At 36.2% G+C, this 14,664-nt stretch overlaps 1 protein-coding gene across 2 annotated transcripts in view; it reads left to right on the top strand.

Annotated features, from left to right (window-relative positions):
* CACNA2D3 (calcium voltage-gated channel auxiliary subunit alpha2delta 3) overlaps nt 1-14,664 on the top strand; it is a 397,930-nt gene that overhangs the window by 304,325 nt on the left and 78,941 nt on the right. For both annotated transcript variants that reach the window (XR_010744448.1, XM_066326744.1), the window contains exons 18-26: nt 4,778-4,849; nt 5,082-5,143; nt 6,969-7,036; nt 8,752-8,797; nt 8,949-9,046; nt 9,890-9,983; nt 11,466-11,561; nt 12,675-12,796; nt 13,349-13,429. Coding sequence is in view for 1 of the 2 variants with exons in the window: in XM_066326744.1 (XP_066182841.1) it covers nt 4,778-4,849; nt 5,082-5,143; nt 6,969-7,036; nt 8,752-8,797; nt 8,949-9,046; nt 9,890-9,983; nt 11,466-11,561; nt 12,675-12,796; nt 13,349-13,429 (739 nt within the window). In the remaining variant the exon portion in view is untranslated. The remainder of the gene's footprint in view (nt 1-4,777; nt 4,850-5,081; nt 5,144-6,968; nt 7,037-8,751; nt 8,798-8,948; nt 9,047-9,889; nt 9,984-11,465; nt 11,562-12,674; nt 12,797-13,348; nt 13,430-14,664) is intronic.

The following is a 14,664-nucleotide window of genomic DNA, read 5'->3' as shown; positions in this document are numbered from 1 at the left end:
AAATAGAAATGAGAAGCACTAGAAACAGGAATAGAATGTCTCCCTAGGGCTGAAACTCAGAAATGAGTTGAACTTTTTTCCATGAGATCCTTCTTTCCTTAATGGAAGTAATGGGAGGTTTTTACGTAATGTACAAAGTCAAAAAACATCAGATGAATAAACAAAATTGGATTCTTTGACCTGTGCGCAGAGCAGAGTTTCACTCCAAACTCTAATTTCAGACACATGGGTAGCTGCAGGAGCATGAGTCCTGTGTCTAGCACACAATGCTCTCCATTAAGCTCATTTTTCAGTGCTCCGTCTACTCTGTAGTTCACTCTTTATCTTATTCTTTCTTACCTCTCAGGCTTAGCCTTTTCTGCAGTACTGTATCAAAAGCTTTCCTTATGTCCATGGCTTAACCTTTGCCTGTTCTTTCTATCACTTCCTCTATAAATCTGATTTGTTAGGCATGATTCGTTTTGTGTGAATCTGCGCTGACTGTCCCTAATTAAATCGTAACTTTCCAGGTGTTCACCTTTCTGTCCCGTAATTTTGTTTTTCCCAGAAGGTCCCTCCTGCCAAAGTCACGACTGCATGTCTGTATTTTTCATAGATGTCTCCTCAATCCCTTCTCAAATATCAGTCCTGTGTTAGCTTCTCTCAAGTCCCTCATACCTCAACTTTTCCAGAGGTTTGAATACGTCCACTGAAGGTTCCCATATTTACTTTGTCATGTCCTTCTGAAATCTGGGATGGATCACGTACAGCAGCCCCCGGAGTCTTGTCAGTCTTCAGATGTCCTAATTTCTTGATCCCTGTTCTGACATAAGTCTATATTTTCTTTCTCCCTTACAAAATATATATCTTGCATTCCTTGCTCTCCACCCCCTTGGTGAATAGTGAAACAGTTCATCTATGTTTTAAGCAACGTCTGTTTCACCAGGTGATAGATCGTCCTCAGCCTCTCCTCAGAGGCCATTTCACTTCCTAAGTTGAAGTTTTGTGTTGGAGTGCACACACAAATTTTTCAACGTTTTTATAGCTTTGTGTCATTTTCTATGCACACACTATTTAAGGTTTCCTCATAAGATTTTCATCTATTGTAGCAGCCTTCTGCAATCTTAGCAATCCCATTGGCCTCATGTTTTATACACTGCTTTTTCTGTTATCTTTGATCACGTATTAGTCTACCAGTTTCTCTGCTAATGACCTTTTAAAATTTTCTCTGTCCTTTCAAATGTTATTGCTGTAGTTACCCATAGATTTTAAACCTTCATGATTTTTTGTCTTTAAACTTTCATGATTATTCTTCTTGTTATTTCTTCTTGGTTTGTTTTCTTTTTTTTCTTTACATCTGCTTAATTTTCACATTTTTAATCCTCTCTTTTAAATCATATTTTAGGACAAGTTCAGTGGTTCAGATAATGGAACATTGAACTATTTCTGTGGTGTTGAAAATCAAGTTTTATTTTATAAATGAGATTCTGAGTACACATGAAAGTCCAGATTCAGCTCTCTCTAAGTACTGCCTTTGATTGTGACCCCTAAGGTCTGTCACTTGTTCTGAAAAGTTCTTACAAAATTTGAGTTTTGTCTTACATGAAGGCTGCAAAAATTTTATTTTAAATTTCGATGAAAAACATATACAAACATTTCATCTGAATCTTTCTTTCACCTATAAAACATGTTTCTTAAAAATTAATTTTTAACTGTAACACAGAAACAAGCTACATGTGGCTCTGCTTCACCTTGAACTTGATGTTCTTGATTTTTTCCAAGCTTGAGTAGTAAAGCATTGTTTATTCAACTGCAGAGGGAAAGAATTAATGTATTCATATAGCTGCTTTTAATAACACAGACTACTACTGGTATATTTTTCTCCCATGAAACACTTATGTAGAAGCTGATTAAGACATTTTCTTGCTTTTTGCCACATTAATTTAATGGTTACATAGTTTTCCAAGAATATAGAATGATCTCATACTGCAGCAGTGAAACTGAGTTGTTAGGAATTGATTGAAAGATACTTTGTTGAAGGAGCAATAATGCTTATTACTCTGAAAGGCGAAGACACGGGTTTTCTCTGGTGATGCAATGAGGAAAAGGTGGCCAAACTAAGGTTAGAATTTTTTTCACCATGAAATATTGTTGTCATAAATATATCAGCTCATTTTCCAGGTTAACAATACCTGCTATCTTGGTGTTAAGGCATTTTATTAGAAACATAATTTTTAGCATGAGCTTGTTAAGTTAATGGTATCTTCCAGCAAGGTTTGCAAATGCACAGTACCAAAGTTTCAATTTGAAGAGGAACCTTTTTCTCATTAACTCACTTAAAATTCTTCTGTTATAATTTCTAGCTGAATGAAATATTTTTTTTCCAAATAAAAAAAAAGACCATGAATGGATGTTTTAGGGCTTGAAGCCAACTGAGGCAGTGCTTATTTTATGCATTTGAGGAGGGAGATGAAACTGCAGAAGAGCTGAGAAACTGGATTACAAAGCCAAGAAATGCAATCACAGCAAGCAGAAACAAAAAAAAAAAAAAAAAAAAAAAGGAAAGAAAAAGAAAAAAAAGAAGAGTAAAACTCTAAATCCCACATGCAGACTTGATCTTAAACACCACTGAGAGTTTGGAGATCCTTTTAGTAAATCTATGACTTGCCTGAGGCTTGTGGGAGGAATGGGTCTTAGACAACTGCAGGCACCAATAGGAGAAAAATGAAAACCATGTTAAAGATAAATGGAACTGTTCAGTAAATGTTAGAAAGTAGATGGTTAATTAAGACCAGCTCTCCAAGTCCAAAACCACAAAACTTAAAATAGGAAACTATTTCCAGAATTGCCTATTATGTATTGTTAAAAAAAATCTACAGTAAAATATATGCTTTATTTTATATATCCCTCCAGCTAAAAATTAATCTTTTACACTCACTGACAGAAGAGTAAGACTGTTAATTCAAATCTAGATGCCCTAGAATTAAATTTAAAGAGCTGCAAAGTTTGCAGTTTTTGATAGGTCAGCCATGTTTAACTTGTTTGTGAGAATAAAACTAGATATTTCACTGGAAAGTTTGGTGATTCGCTTTTCCCTCCATACTAACTCAGCCTGCAGAGCACATTGATACATCTGTCTTCACAATTTCTCATTAAAACTCCACTGAATTGCCCAATCTGGCATGAGGTACTGTAGAATAGGAGATACTCATCAGCAGGAACATGATGTCCAAAATTGTGTTTAGATAGATATGCAATAGAAGAGACATAAAAATACTCATTTTGTCAATATTTTAAATACTAAATTGATTTGCAATAGTGGAATTTTCAAATTGCAATGAAAATTACAGCTGCAGGAGATCTATAGGTGATTTTTTCCCACAAAAAGCAAAATAACTCACATCTTCCATAAGTAAATTTAGGAGTGTTCAAATTAAATATTTCCATTTATGGGTCGTGTAAGTGTTAAACAGCAACTTTTTTATTTCTTCCATAAAGTGAACTGATAAATAGGGAAATTCAAAATCTGAAGGCTGAGGATTTCTCAAAAACCTGTCTTGTCTTCCTCAGTTTTTGCCCAGAGACCCTGCCCTCCCTCAGACCAGCTGTGCTGGGGTGGCCTGTCCTCATCCTTGGGGGCACTGATGGTCATTTTGGCTTACAGGCCTGAGCGATGGCTGGTGGGATTTTTCACTCTTCTTTTTATCAGCATGGCGTGTTCACCTAAGAAAGAGGTGGTGTGTCCTTTGGGAGGGAGGCAGGGAGCACCAAGGTGTGCTAAGGACAGAGTTTTTAGGGATAATGGGCCAGGGACTTTGCAGCTCCCAGGTTTAGAAGTCTGTAGCTCATGTAGAAAAAAAAAGTTAAGGGAAAAGAGTGTTTGTTTGTAGTGATGATCTAAAAAGTAACAGATTTAACTTGCAGAGCAGAAGTGAAATCATTGTGTATAAACCCTTTTCCATTTGTTTTCTGTTTTCCCTAGCTTCTCTGAATTTTTGGGTTATAAAACAATGAAACATATTTTTGAAGGGGATTTAAAATGTCTTTTGGAAGACTTTGAAAGGTCGAGGCCAATTGTTATAAACTGTGACTGGCCTAGGGCTTCCACTACAGATCTAAAATTTAATACCTTGCAAGGGGTGCCTGGACACCAAAGGACAACTGGAGGGAATTGCAGAGCACTGCAGCTGTGCTTTCCTACTGGGTCATGTTACTGATCAAATGGCATCAAATGGACTGTCATTTTGGTTTTCATGGGCTAGTGTTAATTTTTGATGCAGTCAGAATGAAGTTTCTGATTAAGGATGCAGCTCAGTGTGGATTCTCAAGCAGAATAAATGGTGTAAGATATATGGGGTTTTCTCTTGTTTTGCTTTCTTGTTATCTGAGTCATTGTTAATGTATTAAAACACAGGGTCCTGGTCTAACCAGCTAAATCCAGCTAAGAATCTAGTCCTTGCCTTGCCATACAGTAAATGCAGAATAGTAGTCAGTTACACTGTTCATACCAAATAAAATCCAGATTACTACACAAAAAGGTATTTTACTATGAAGGATGCTGAGAGCTCCTATCTTATGTACCTTAGCTTGAAATTGTATGGCAGGAGCCTTGGCCTATACAGTCACTAATAAAATCTGTAAATGAGTTCTCCAGTGTGCAGTAGAATTACTGAAAAATAAAGAAATTAGAGAAAATTCAGTGCTGCTCAGGCCAAATGAGTGTATTGGAGAGCTCAGAGTTAAAAGGATTTCTGAAAAAAGCAAATAAAGGAATTGACACACATTTCCTTCATTTCAGCTTCGAAATGCAATGGTGAACCGGAAAACAGGAAAATTCTCCATGGAAGTGAAGAAGACAGTGGACAAAGGGGTACAATGTTTAAAATACTATTCCAACTAAATATAAAGCAAGCAGATAATTTTTAAACTATTTTTAAGGTCTCTTTCAATATGGTTCCTGCAGTATATATTTTTTTTTCACTCACTGAATGTAAACTTTGCTTCTAATTATGTCAGTGACTAACCACTTGATGTTTTATACATTTCTTATAGCAAACTAACTTCTTCCCCTCTCCCTTCTGACTTTCTTGTTCGGAATCTAGAAGCGGGTCCTGGTGATGACAAATGACTACTATTATACAGATATCAAGGGTACTCCATTCAGGTAGAGCTGACCATAATAAATGGACGTTTCATCCAACTCATTGGATTTGTGCTTATACAGAGCTTGTGAACTCATTAAAAGCTCATCAGCAAAAGCTGACAATGAAATATCCCTGGACAATGCTGAAAATAGCAAGGAAAAGGAGCCTACCAGCGTTCCTTTCAGCTTTTCCAGGGATGGAAAGTTTGTGCAAGCTCACACAGGCAAACTCACAGTGTTTGTCATGGCTTACGTTTCATTGAAAAAATATTCAGTTGAGGTTTACATTGAACGAAAGGCTTTCGCAAGTACTTGGAGAGCTATAAATACTATAATCCATTTAAGTAACTACATCTTGAGCCCCATTTTATTTTTTTTTTCCACAACAAGAATGTAATGTAACATGAGATAGTATTTCACTTCCAATTTGAGGTTTGGATGTTTTCTTTCTCTGAACTACCTTCAGTGTATTTCTATAACTAAAACCAAGTAAGCCGGTAATTTTGGCATGCATTTTAGGAGGAAAAAAGGAAAAGAAAAACAGGTAGTCACTCTAAAAATGCTCATATTTGAACTAGAAATAAACCACTAACAAAAGAGCTCTAACTGTACTTTGCACTTAAGGCAGGAGTTTGGCAGTTATGATACTCAACTGAAGTTTTCTTCAATGGAAGAATTTCACATAACTTGAGCTCCATTACACACAGAGAAACTACAGGCACACTTCTCTGACCTCTAATGCATGTTAAAATTTATTCATGGGTGGTAATACTTAGTGGGTTTCTTGTTTTGTTTTTATTTTGTGGATTTTTTTTCTGGTTGCTGTTTTGTTCTTCTTGTTTGTTTGTTTTTCTTTGGCACTGGCACTCTTGCCCTGTTAGGTAAACAGAAATGAGGCTACCTACATGTATATAGTGTGAGTTATGGAGCTAAGGGCAGAAATATAGGGAAAACTGTCCTTTTTCAACATGGTATGTATCTAGTTTTGGGTTGTTGTGTAGATTTGGGATAACTGCACACTGTAGTGACAAAGATGTTTAGCATTCATCCCTTTCCCAGACTGAGCTGTTGATTGCAGCTTGTGTGCACTTGGATTTGGTGCCTCTCCATGTACATCAAGCACTAGCCCATGCATTTGCAGTCTTGCTGATTACTGCAGATTCCTAACTCCAGATAATCCCCTTCAATGAATGAATGCCAGAAGGTATTCTGTGTTTGTGTTCAACAGAAAGAGGCATGGGATCCCCCAGCCACTTCATTAAAGCTGGATGTTTTAAATGGTAGACTGAAAACCATGGCATATAACTGTTGAGAATTTATGAAGCTGAAGTCAATACAAAAGAGCTATACTAGCTAAAAATATGAAACACAGAAAAATTAGTCCAGGAGGAGTCATGATGCTGTTGTCACATTTGAAATTCTTTTCCTCTCAGTAGCTCCATCCATTCCCACACTTCCGTAGTTTCTCAAGAGCTTAGTCTGATTTACAAAAAACTGTCTCCTTCTTTATAAGGCCATGGCCATGTTCAAGGCTCAGCTGAAGAAATCTCATGCTGAGGGAGCAGCAGTGAGTTTAGAGGGGCTCATTTGTTAGTTTGCCAGGGAATAATGGTTTACTGCACCTCTAAGCACACATAAATACAGCCAATTGTGGCAGGGACATCAGAACTGAGACATCGTTGAAGTAGCTAATTGAACAATAAATATAATTGGTGAGGGTTTTTAAACAAACAGTTTTAAGTTAATCATGGTACATGAGCTGGAAATGTTAAAAATGAAAATAGCTCTGAATGTCTGCTATTGTTTGTCTCACAGATTTCAAGGTCTGCTTTATTTCTCCGCACAGTTTAGGTGTGGCTCTCTCTAGAGGACATGGAAAATACTTCTTCAGAGGGAATGTAACTGTAGAAGAAGGTAAGGTACCTACTTTCTCGTGTGGCTTACACAATAGTTTTAGTGTTAATTTGGTAGTTCCTTGTCTACAGATTCCATAAGGGAATTAGACTTTTCATTTTTCTTTAAAGATCTTTTACTTCACAGGGTTTTAAGCACAGTCAGACTGTTAGTGAATCTTCTTTAGATGGGATCATCTTCCATCCTCTTCTCTCAGTGTTCCAGAGGACAACTCATAGCCCAAAGTTAATTATTTGTAGTGCTTTCTGAATGAAGTAACCCCTAAGAACACTGTGACAGCTATTGGTTTTGATCACAGACTACACATTGTGAAATCTCAGAGCTATAACTGGTTTGTGCATTAGCTACAAGGATTTACATGTTTATAATAGTAGTAGAGGTACCCAGGGAAAGACCTGTTCTTTGATTGTGCTTTTTGATAAGTCCCTAGCTGAATGAGTTGAGAAGTCAACTGTGTGTGGTGATAAAGTTGCTTGGCAAGAAGGTTTCTGAAGAAGAAGGAAGAGTGAAGGCATTTCAGAAGGTTAAAGGAAAGGTTGAAAATTTTAGAAGCTGCTGAGCAATAGGTGTTTCAGTAGAGGAATGCTTTCAGATTTTATGCTGAAGTCTCTATTTCTGGTTCTTCTTCCTCTTGTTTTGTTAGTGATGTTAAACAAGACAGTTAATTTCTTCAGGTCTTTGTTCTTCAGCTGTAGTTTGGGAGATGAATATGTCCTTGTACTCAGGAGAGATATAAAAAGAAGCTCCTTGAGATCTGAGTACCTGCACAGCAGCTACAAAGAAGGCACAACAGGAGACTTGGAGCTACTCACTCCACAGACTGTTTCCAACAGCCTTCTCACTTATGTTCTTTAATCCAGCCACACATCTCAGTCAGCCTGAGTCCCAGATGCACCCCCGGAATGGTTAATAGAACCATAACTAACAGTTCCCACTCTTACCTTCACTGATTCTCTCTCACTGCACCTCACTGTCCTCCTCAGGGACCACAGTTAAATTCCAGGTTTGGCTTCCCTGCCTGCTTTAGTCACGCTTACTCTGTCATTGTTCATTATGTGCTCTGGGGGGTTAAACACAGATGCTGCCTTCTGAACCCTATTTGGTTATTGTCTATTGATAAGTGTTTTAAGAGTTTTTAAAATTGATGAAGTACATTTTTATTGTGCTATATAACTAATGATACAGTTCTTATTTACAAGCATTTGTGTGACCTGTTAGTACAAAAAACCTTTTCTGAACAATCCCATAAATTGCTGTCTGTGTTCGTGGGCTGTGTGCTTAGATTTTGAGGGGATTGTTCTTAATGATTTTTTTCTTTATAAGAGAGGAGAACAACTCACATGAAATGAGAAGTGTATATTTTAGCATAAAGAACTTTACTGCCAAAAAGAATGAGGGAGTATGAACAGGAGTCTGTTACCATTTCGCGTTTGTCTTTGCTCAAATTGTCTTCTAAATTTTAGATATGTGAGTAACTCATATAAGTTAAAAATATCAGTCCAAACTTTTTTTCTTACATTTTCAGTTTTAGATCTGATTTAACTAGTTTTGACAGTTTGTTAGACCCTTAAGCGTATTTGAACATAGTTTATGTGATTTATTTCATTATGATAATAATGCACTTTCCAAGAAGGGTTTATATTATGGAGTGTATGCAAATAACCATCTGTTACCCAGACTTCTCCCTAAATAACCCATTATTATTCCTGTTACAGGTTTACATGATTTAGAGCACCCTGATGTATCTTTAGCAGATGAATGGTAAGCCTTAAATAAAGCATGAAATTAGTGTCTGTTACCCTTCTTGGTTTCATATTGTCGTGCTTGCAGAGGCCAGTTCTTTATGTTCTAAGACAAAGAAAGATTGTGCTTGTACATGTAACCTTTTACTGTTTTGACAATGTGTTCACAGGTCCTACTGCAACACTGACTTACACCCTGAGCACCGGCAGATGACTCAGTTAGAAGCAATTAAACGCTACCTCACAGGAAAAGAGCCCCTGCTCCAATGCAAGTACTTTGTTAACCATGGATTTGCAGGCTTTATCCCAGCTAAAAACTGTCCTACTTAGCTCTCTACGAAATGCAAAGCTCTACTTAGTTCAGCCAGTGATTTGAGATAGGATTGCTTAGCTGATGTTGCTTTGCAATTTCATTTGGTTTTGAGCTTTTCCCGGAGTATCAGTAAAGATATTATTATTTATTAGAATTAATGATGTGTTAGTAGTAGTGTTAATTACGGTACAAATTTTTGACTTTTACTGTAAACGATGTGCCTGTATCAAACATTTGGGTTTCTGTTCAGATGATGTAGTTGTCCTATGCAAAATTTTCTCTCCATCTGGTTTTATAAATTGAACAGGACTGATGGGAATCAATCTTTGCATCATACCTTTAAAGAATATACAAGATATTTCATAAGTATTTTAGGGAGGATGCATATGTAATTAGAATTTCTGAACTGCAAAGCAGAATAAAAAATTTAGATAGGTGCATGTTCTGTATGTTTGTAGAAATGCAGAGCTTTTGTGACTGTTACTAGACCTACTTCTTGTAATCTATGGCACATGCAGACATGAGCATTAGATAATATATACATGAATGTGTTATGTGAAGTGAGGTATCATTGTGTATTGACAAAAAATTGATGCTAATGCAATGAAATTATATGTGAAAAACTGCATTGTGGTAAAATACAGTGTAATATTATGTAGTAAATGCTTTAAAGTGCAAGAAGTTTGAAACCATATCACAGAAAAAATAAAGTAAAATGTAAGATAACCTTATTGTTTAGTCATCTAAAAAAAGTCTTTATATGCACATACATTTACTGATTTTATTGTACTGTGGTAGGTGATAAAGAATTGATCCAGGAAGTTTTGTTTGATGCAGTTGTGAGTGCACCCATTGAAGCTTATTGGACCAGTCTGGCATTGAATAAATCAGAGTAAGTGATCTTTGTGTCCAGCATTATTCATCCATCATGGCTGTATTTTTATTTATTTATATTAATGAGCCTGTGGAATGTCTAACAAATCATGCTATGCATGAAAATATTATAATATTTGATCCTAAATACCACCAAATTTGAGTTCAATCTGAAATGTTTATCATGCAGAGTATGTCATGATGATTAGCTGAAAGGTTATCCAATTTCCACAATAAACCTGGTAATATTGTACCCTAATTGCAACTTATATGTATTTTTAACAAAGGACACTTGAGAAATTTAATGCAAAATTTAGTAAAATTGTTGATGCAATTGGTACTTTGTCTCAGAGTAAATTACATATAGAACACCTTGCACTGGTGAATAATTTCTTTAATCCTCAATTTGTTTATTGTCCAGAACTATTGTATTAAGGTGTTAAGCAACAAGTTTTTATCCATATTAGATTATTAGGGTTTTAAGCTTAGCAGTTTGCATGAAATACAGTGGTTGCAAGGCAATTCTGGAGATTATCCTGACTAGATTTTCCTGAATTTCAAGTATGAAAAAATACATTGCTGTACAGCATTTGATTCTACTGAATGTGTAAAAGCAACATGATAAGATCTGGTTCATTGAAGAGTTGTCCAATCGTCTCTGAGAAGATAAAGATACAAAATTGTTTCATGCGAGTATACTGTGGCAGTCGAGAGGTGTGTCATCCTACGCAATGGAACAACAGATCCAAAACATAAGGACAGCTGTGGAGTGATGCCAGTGGGAGACTTTTGAAGTCCTTTCAGATTCTGGCTTTGTTTCATTCTGTCTCATTAATGAAACAATAAAATGGCTCTGGTCCCTGGTTTTGTGGTAATGGAACTGAAGTTCTTGCAGCCATACAAGAATTAGTTTTACAGTAGTGTGATACTGATAATACTGCAGCAGAAGAGTTCAGTCTGAGCTGCCTGCCACGTTTTTTTTCCCGAGTTCTAGAGGCTAAAGACTGTCCTGATGGCAACTAAGTTTGACTCTCAGCTACCTGTTTTAAATCTGTTTGCTTTCCTGAGCAGTAGTCACACCTATGACTTGAAGCATAAATATAGCACAGAAATGTTGAATGGACTGGAGGCAAGATCTGGAACTTCTGCCTATCTCAAAATCAGTGTATGTCAAGGTTATTAAATAATTTGTGTATAGTATGCCACACATTTTTATTCTATTATTCTGTCCATATAATCCCTTCCTACAAATCCTACAAATTTATTGTGTTTAGCTTTTTAGGGAATTCTTGGTCTAAATAGCATTTCATTGCATGCCATTCAAAACCCAGATGACTTTAACTTAAAAAAACCAATGTTTTAAAGTAAATCAATAAATAAGGGAGCTGTGCTTACAATAATCTTTCTCAAAAAAATGTGTACACTTGTGTTTTCTGAGACAGTGAAGCACTTTGTTTACTGTCTGGAGCATTGTCTTTGCTTGTGTTCTGCACTGTTTCAGAAACTCTGACAAGGGTGTGGAAGTTGCCTTCCTTGGGACACGGACTGGACTCTCTCGTATCAACCTGTTTGTGGGCCCAGAACAGCTGACCAACCAGTAAGTAACAAACTCTGACTGACAGCCAGATAAGAAAAGAGAGAGAAAAAATTAATTTATTTTTATAAAACTCGTCTATTGTTTCTTCACACAGAACAAGTTATAAAGATATCCTAGGATCCCTTAATTTATTTCTTTGACTGGAATATTTGGAACAATGAATTATTTTACACCTGTACCCTATAAATTTGCTTTCTCTGCACACACACTCGCAGCCTCACACCTCTCTTCTTCAGAGCATCATTATGAACATGCTACACCTTTTACTATGCCACCTGAAAACAAACACCTGCAGGCTTTTTCTGGGATTTTGCATCATTATTGTGGAAAATATTTTTGGTGTTGAACTAAAGTCAAATGACAGAATTGGACTGGGTGATGAGGAGCCCTCATCATACAAGAGTTTCCCATTTTCCTTGAGGAACATGTAATCTAGTGGAGGTATTATGCACATAAAAGAAAATCTGTGTTTGATATATATAATAAACAAAGTTGATTGAATATAAAGTTCTGTGAGCTTATCTGAGAACTGATATTCTTGTACAAGTAGGTGACGTCAACAGCATTACAATTGTTACTGTCAGACAGAAAACCAGGACAATAGAGTGGACATTATACTAGTTCTTGGCATAAATGTCAACATTCCCTGAAATTATTGAGGAATAAAGTATTTAGCTGTCCACTACCACAGCCTATGAACATAGGCTGTAAAATTACCTTTCTTTTCACTGCCTAAGAGTGAATGCCAGTGGAAACAGACTGCCAAATCTCCAGTGCCTTTTCCACCTTGTGCAGCTCACAGTTCCTATATTGTGCTGAAAGAAAAAAGCTTTTTAGACAAAGCATTTTTATTTGTACAAATCAGTAAAAACAATTTCAGTGGTACTTAGAGGTACTGTGTTTTAGTGCTTTTAACATCTTTCACAACAAAAGGTATTGTGTGTCACAAATTAGTAACTAAATTTAACTCTTTTGTTGAACAAGCGTTATTAGAAAAATTGCACCAAACCATTTTCTGTTGTAAAAGATTGCATTTTTTTGTCTTTCAAAGCTAAAAACTATTGTGTGCCATGCCACAAAAAACAATTGTTTTCTTTCTCTCTTTATCTCAAGAGACTTCCTGACAGCTGAAGATAAGGAGAACATTTTTAATGCTGACCATTTTCCACTCTGGTACAGAAGAGCTGCTGAACAAATACCTGGGAGCTTTGTCTACTCAATCCCATTCAGCACAGGTCTGTAATTTTGTCATTCCCTAAATTCTGAACCATGCATGATGCTGAAAGGATCCCAGGTGTGTCTAATCCCAAGTGTGTAGCTAATCTCAAATATTGATTTTAAACAGGCATCGAAATTTGCAGCTGCTTCACTGCTCCTTTGACAATGTGTGTCTTTCATGGGGCTGTAAGCAAAACCCCAAGATGTGGTGTGACAATTTTCATTTAATATTTGCACAGGTAGAACTACATTTTAACAAGTATTTTAGGCGGGGCAAGTCCAACAGAGTAAATGTCCACATTTTTGAGAAGTCCTGCCAGCTATCACCTTCGCTGCCCCTTTTAGCAGGGGAGGCAACACCTCATGACTCATTTCAGTGTTTTAAGCTTGGTTTTGACATACTGGGAAATTTAAAATGGCAGTGCCAGTATGTTCTGTGCATGTGGGTTTTATTTTGAGAACACTATATCCACATAGACTGTTATCTAAAACCAGGGAAAAAACCACTGTAAATTTACTCATTTTGCAATAGATTGTTTCAATTTTATTTCCCCCTTAATACCTTGCAGAAACTGCCAACAAGAGCAATGTGGTGACAGCCAGTACTGCTATTCAGCTTCTGGATGACAGGAAATCTCCAGTGGTTGCAGGTACAATTGTTGTAGTTCATTCATTTTGTTAATTTTTAAAAATCAGTTTATGAGTTTCTTGCTTTCTCTTTTGTGAGGTGTAGATATCCAATCTTTTAGGAAGCGAGAGAGAAGGATGCAGTTGCACCTAGAGGATATAACTGGATGACTAACTGTGGAGAGCATTTAATGCTTTCTCTCCCCAAGAACTTGATCCTTTATTAATTGGCTCTCAAACCTCCTTGTGAGCTATTGAGTTTGACTTTTTGGAAATAACCATTATCTGTAAAGCATTTTTGGTAGACACAATTCTATATCATCATAAATCAGATTATATTATGATAAGGAAAAAGAAATATAAGAAAGGACTATCTGATGTGTAAATGTTCCACATAGACTTTAAGTTTGAACATTTTGTGCTGTAACAGGGTTGTTTTCCAACAGGACGCAATGTGGTGATTTTGTCTAGACTATCAGAGATGTTACTTGTTCAGAGCATAGAAATTAAATAACAAAGCTCTACTGTCTATCAGCCAAGAGTATGACAGTAGCTGAAGACTAAAATGTGAAGTATGACAACTACAGAATAGAGATAAAACACGTTGAGTTAAAAATAAGAGTAATTTTGAAATTACTGTATATTTAATTTTGAGTCACTGAATATATAATTTTAAAATTTGTTGGATATTCCTCACTCAAGTTCAGATGCTTATATGACCAGTTTTTTTCTAGTTCCCAATGGTTACTGACTTGGAAGAAGGAAAGAATTTTGAAAAATCTTACAATTTTTTTGCCAGAAGCCAAGCTCTCTTATCTCAGGAAAAATTAGATACCTACCACAAAATCAAGAACTACCTTATAAGAATAAGGTAGTTACATTTAAAATACTATTAAAAAGGCAGTGAGTACAATACTGAAAGAACAAGAATGTGCCAGAAAAATGGGAAATCTCAAATATGTTTTGTCAAGCACAGAATATTTCCATTGATAAGAAAAGACTTTAGGAGGTCAGTAGGAAAGCAGCTTTCTGATTCCAACTCACAGGATACATTCTTCAGAGATTATTGAATGCTTCTATAGCATTTAATGAAATCTTAGTTTTGACTTCATATTCCTGTTAAAGCATAAAACAGCATTTATAAACTAATGCCAATACAGATACCTGCAAAGTGCTGAAGATGTAATTGAGAGTTTTCACTCTACAAGGAAGAAAGTCGACATGTTATTTCTAGAATGCTCTGCTGTTTGAAGTTAGC

The sequence above is a fragment of the Sylvia atricapilla genome, chromosome 11, assembly GCF_009819655.1.
Source record: "Sylvia atricapilla isolate bSylAtr1 chromosome 11, bSylAtr1.pri, whole genome shotgun sequence".
In the NCBI taxonomy this organism is placed as follows: Eukaryota; Metazoa; Chordata; class Aves; order Passeriformes; family Sylviidae; genus Sylvia; species Sylvia atricapilla.
The sequence above is the reverse complement of the archived record's forward strand: the minus strand, read 5'-3'. Positions and strand labels throughout refer to the sequence as shown.